This window comes from Brassica oleracea, chromosome C3 (assembly GCF_000695525.1).
Source record: "Brassica oleracea var. oleracea cultivar TO1000 chromosome C3, BOL, whole genome shotgun sequence".
Taxonomy (NCBI): Eukaryota; Viridiplantae; Streptophyta; class Magnoliopsida; order Brassicales; family Brassicaceae; genus Brassica; species Brassica oleracea.
Window position 1 is genome coordinate 3,929,612 of NC_027750.1, and position 5,672 is coordinate 3,935,283.

At 35.0% G+C, this 5,672-nt stretch overlaps 2 protein-coding genes across 2 annotated transcripts; both read right to left on the reverse strand.

Annotated features, from left to right (window-relative positions):
• Window positions 1-460: 460 nt before the first annotated feature.
• LOC106334827 lies at window positions 461-1,492 on the reverse strand. The gene is made up of 2 exons (XM_013773203.1): window positions 1,293-1,492; window positions 461-1,224 (listed from the first exon to the last, which is right to left on the reverse strand). Exons 1-2 carry the CDS (start codon window positions 1,408-1,410, stop codon window positions 620-622), a joined length of 723 nt encoding a protein of 240 aa, XP_013628657.1. The 5' UTR covers window positions 1,411-1,492; the 3' UTR covers window positions 461-619.
• Window positions 1,493-2,423: 931 nt separating this feature from the next.
• LOC106334826 lies at window positions 2,424-3,661 on the reverse strand. The gene is made up of 2 exons (XM_013773201.1): window positions 3,418-3,661; window positions 2,424-3,280 (listed from the first exon to the last, which is right to left on the reverse strand). Exons 1-2 carry the CDS (start codon window positions 3,644-3,646, stop codon window positions 2,580-2,582), a joined length of 930 nt encoding a protein of 309 aa, XP_013628655.1. The 5' UTR covers window positions 3,647-3,661; the 3' UTR covers window positions 2,424-2,579.
• Window positions 3,662-5,672: the final 2,011 nt, after the last annotated feature.

The window sequence follows — 5,672 nt, forward strand, 5'->3', positions numbered from 1 at the left end:
TTTTTTTTTTTTTTTTTTTTTTAAACAACTGTGTGTGTGTGTGTTGGTCTCGACTGTCCTCGTCTTCTCGCATACAAACTGAGTCCAATTGAACCGAAGAATTAGATTGAAATAAACCGGTATTGATTGTGTTATATATTAAAAAATAAGGATCAAGCCGAATCAATCACATTTTTAATTTTATTAAAATAGCCGAACCAAACCGATAGCTGACTGTCAACTCCAAACAGTTTCAACCTCTTTGGTCTTGTGAATTGTACAGTTTGATTGTGTTCTTAACCACTATGAAAACATTAGCTGTCCAGTAATCAACTTTTGTTTAATTTTGAAACCGTGTTTCCGCCTTGATTAAGCAAAACAAACCCTTTCGTAACTGATACAATCATACAACAACCACATCTCTTGCTTTACGCGTTTACGTTTCACGCCTATCCAGAAAAATATACACCAAACGTAAAAAAAAACAAACACAACACGAAACAATCAAGATCTCAATTAAACTGTATTCACACCACCATATCACAGAGTTACACAATTATAGAAGCAGATTCAATATTGCATCCAGTTATAAACCAACACTCAAATACACACAATGCACACAATCACAATTAAACCAAAGTCAGCTTTCCTTTGCCTGATTAAACCGAGCAACGAGGCTCTCCACAGGCACTTTAGCAGCATCCTTACGCATACCAACATCCGAACAGAGACGTATAGCATTACTAGCCCAAGGACTAACCATACGCGCCACGCACGCAGCCGCACTCACCGAGTTAACCTGACCGCTTCTCCCAAGCACATAGCTTCTCCCCACCACCAAACCCGTCTTACAATACATCGCGAAATCCTCACAATTATTCTCGAACACATGGTACTCACCAAACCCGTTTCTCAGCAAAAGAAACTCCGCGCGAGAGATCACTTCCTCCGAAGGATCCGAAGCCGCCGTCGTGCAGGTACCGCCTCTAAGCTTGGACATGAACAGAGCCGGAGAGACACTGTACTCGAAGCGAAGGAGATCTCCTCCGGCGAGAAAGCAATCGAGACAAGAAGAGATAACTCCATGCGTGTTGGAATGCTTTCCTCCACAGTTAGGACAAGGGTTGTCTCCTCCGTGATTGGTAATAGAGCTGACAATGAGCTTGTCTAGAAAAGTTCCCGTTCCGATTTCAAGACCGCCTCCACGTGTGAAATGAATGACCTTTCCGTCTCCTATGTAGATCCCTGTGAGATTGCAAATATAAAGTTCGGATCTTTGATAAACCCAGAAGAGAGAGAAGGAGATGGGTTACCGTGATGGGAATAGATATAAGCGTTACGCCATGAGTAGATGTGATCTCCTGCTTTCAGATCGTCTTTAGAGATCTTGTTGGAGAATAATCCTATCTTCTCTAGAAGAATGGATTCCATATCTCTGGCTGGATCAATGTGGGTTCTCTAGAGTTTTTTCCAAGATTGTTGGTTTTAATAACCAAACCATTAAAGTCAACAACTGGCTTTGTATTGGCTTAGCTGGATAACCCAATGTCAACGAATTAACGTATCCCCGAAGAACTTTAAAAAACATATAAATTTATATTTAATAAATTAACATAAATTTTAATTTAGGCTAGTGTAAAATATAACATAGTTCGATTAAATAATAAAATAACAAATTTAAAAAAATTTAGAAAAATATATTGGAGTTGTTCACTAAATTACAAATTAATAATCTCTCCGTTTCATAATATTTGATGTTTTGTCTTAGTGCACAAAGATTAAGAAAATTAACTTTTTGTAAAAAAAAATATTTAAAAAATATAATTTTAAAATCAATGAACCAATTATAAAAAAGACTTTAAAATCTAATTTGTTGAACAATTTCCAATAAAGTTAAATTAATCTTAAAATCTCAAAACTTCATGTAAATTGAAACAAAATAATCTTTCTAAAACTATCATCTATATTGAAACGGAGGGAGTAATTGATATATACAAAATTTGTATAAAGTTATATAAACATAATTTTTCTTTTAAAATGATCTATAAGAAAATTTAAATATTATTTTATCGAATTACATTTAAAAGTGCATTAACTTTCTTCAGAAAATGCATCCAAAAATTAATTACATCTAGGTGACTTATTGATAACTCAGAAAAAGCCTTTGTGTTTAGATTCAGCTACATATACACAAGGTGGTGAAGAAGATAAAGAGACGAAAGCATGTTGCACTCTTGTCTGATTGAAATGGGTTATGATCAGAAAACCTTCTTGTGTGGAGAGCTTTGTTTGGTTATTGTCTTATTGATGATGACTAGTACTGTAACACTAAATTCCAAATCAACCAACGGAGCAACACTAACGGTAGGTAAGTGATCAAACACCATTCATCTTCCACTCCTGTGTGTTGTTTTGTTTCAACAGTCTTCCAAAGTAGACAAGACTTTGGAAAGAACAACAATTTTATTTTTGGCTGTCTTGTCACATGATAAATGGAGTCAAAAATACAGGGAAGCACACTGCACACAATACAAAAGAAAACAGAAGCAAACAAAAATACAGGGAAGCACACTCACAATCACACCACAACAAGCGCTAAACTAGCTAGACTTCTTGTCGTCTCTTCTTTCAATAATGGCTATAAGCATAACAAGGTCTTCCACAGGAACTTTGCTAGTATCACTTCTCACACCAATATCAGCACACAAACGACCATAGCAGTAGTTACCATACCCCGCCATAGCCATAACACCAAAACCAGCAACCCCCGAAACAACCAACCTCGCAGCAGAACCAACAGAAAGACTCTTCACCGTCCCCCAAAGCGACAAAACACCACGCGCCGCAGACCAAGAGTTAGCCTGTCCACTACTCCCCAGCTTAGACCAAACAATCAAACCAGTTTTGCAATAGATGGCAAAGTCTATGCAGTTGTTCTTCGACAGATCGTACGCACCAAACCCGTTTTTCTTCGATAAGAGGTATCTCGCACGGTGAACGGTCTCATCAGAGGAGTCCGAAACCGCTGTTGTGCAGATACCGCCTCGCGGTTTAGCCATAAAGATGGGTTCAGAGACACCGTACTCGAACAGATAGAGGTTTCCTCCGGCTAGAAAGCAGTCAAGGCAAGAAGAGATTACACCGTCGAGGTTTGATTGGTGTCCGCAGTTAGGACAAGGGTTGTCACCTCCGTGGTTTGGAACCGAACTAACGATGATGTTGTCCACGAAAGTCCCTGTCCTTGTCTCTAAACCACCTCCGCAAGTGAAATGTATGACGTCACCATTGCCTACATAGATTCCTACAAGTTGCAAACATAGAAAGGATCGTCATTTATTCTAAGACAGGAACATGAAAAACTAAGATCCAGCGAGAATTGTCTGAACAGAAACTGATAATGTAGCTACATGTAGCTAGAGAGAAGGGAAAGGATTGAACCGTGATGGGCGTAGATGTAAGCGTTACGCCACGAATAGATGTGATCTCCTGGTTTGAGTTCATCTCTTGAGATCTGTTGAGAGAGGAATCCCATCTTCTTGAGACACACAGAAGAGATGTTAGAAGCGCCGCGAGACCAAGAAATGATTCTTTCCTCTTGTGTGAGGTTTTTCACTTTACTCTCTTTCCGGTTCACTACAAACCACGACTCTTGCCTCTTGGTTTGCATTTGATTTTTCGGTTTTCGGTTTTAAAAGGTTTAATTCGGGTAGAGAACATCCGGTTCAGTTTTGTTTGGTTTGGTAAGTGTTGGAAAGGTTGATCTACCTTTTTGAGTTTAGTGATTAGATACAACTAAAATTTTCTATATTGTTTCATACTGATTAGATAATGATTATTGAGCATAAACAAACTTGATATTTAAAAGAGATTAATATCCAATATTTAAAACAGAGAGATTAATATCCAAGTACTAAAGTTGTGGAATATAAAAAATATATATATATATATATATATATATATATATATCCAACTCATTAATATGAATACCCCCATTCCATTTCATCCCCAAAAATATGAATACCAACGAGCTCCACAAAGTGTGAAATAGCACGCCTTCCCAGTGGAATATTGAGAAAACCACCTTGCCTCCATAGCATCACGCTATACTGAAGTTGAACGTAGTGGATTTCACGCTTAGTCCCTCTGCCAGTACAGAGCTTCACATGGTTAGAAGACTAAGTGGAGTTAACTTCCTCCAAAGTTGGGCAGTGAAATACATGTTACAATAAAGCAGAAGCTCAGTGGACCAAGCAAAAAAAAAACAATTGAACAAGCAAAACATGAAAGGAAGGAAAAAAGAACTTATCGTAGACTGCTCTAGATGTACAAACAAATAAGGATAGGAGGGAAGTCCTATAGCAAGAGGAGAATGTATCAATTGATCCAAAAGTGCCTCTTCAAAATGGGCATGAGATGAATATTCAGTAGGAACACTCATATGAACAAGCATCTCTGTCACAGCAAACAGAGGTGGATCCTGTAAAAAAAATATAAGAACATTCCTATCACACCAAATAGAAGTGGATCCTATTAAAAATATATAAGAACATAAACACAACGAATAAAATCGGTAAGTTACCGGAGCAGAACTTTGAAGTGGCAGTCCATCTTGCAAGGCATCTGCTACCATTTCAAGCAAGGGTATAGCTCCAGAATCCATAAAAATACTTAGTTTTCTCTAAAACGGCTAACATGTATAAAATGAATCAATATTGTATGAATTGATTCCAATATTATAATATTTTATGTATATGTTTTCACGTGAATAAGATGAAAATCATGGTATTATGTATTACATGAAAGTGTATTATGACCCACTGTTAAATGATCACAATATTATTAGATGTGGTTTCCTTTTTGGTACTTATGATGTTGTGCAGAAAATATTAAGCGAATATTATGGTGGGTTTAATGTATTGATTTAACCATAAAAACAAAAAAATTGAATGACCAATTTCGACGATTATAAATATATCATCATACAACAAAAAAAATACTACATATTATTTGTTCTTTAGATGATGCATTCCATGATTTCAAAACACTATTTTGATACTAAGTATTAAAATATAAAGTTTTGAAAAAATTGGTTGGCCAACATAATACTCCTTCCTCTTGTCTCTAGATCTTCTTCTTCATATTGAATCCAAATAACTTTAACACTAGACTCTGACCCGCGCGCCAACGCTGGTATGAATTTTCAGTTTTTAATTATTTATTTTATTAAATGATTTATTTGTAATATTCGTTCATATTATATTCATTAAGTAAATATTTTATTTTTACATCTTAAACTATCTATTTTTTTTTTACAAATGTGTGATATCATATAAAAAAATATAAAAAAATGAGTATATAGAGTTAATTAGATAATTGTAAAAACAGAAATATTTCTTTCGTGTGCGATATCATATCAATAATGATCCGTCCAGTTAATAAAAATCATGATTTTTTTTATGTATAATTTTTTTATTTTGACCATTTCCTTAAAACTATATTAAATTTTACATATTTTAATTAGAATATTTTTAATATCTTTACCTTTTTATTTGAAATGCAACTCAATATTTTTAAAAAAATTATAACAAAATATTTAAAAAATATTTTTAGAATTTGTTTGAAAAATATGAAAATTACATTTTAAATTAAAATTATCCTAAAATATGATAAGTTTTGATGTAAACGAAAACTCA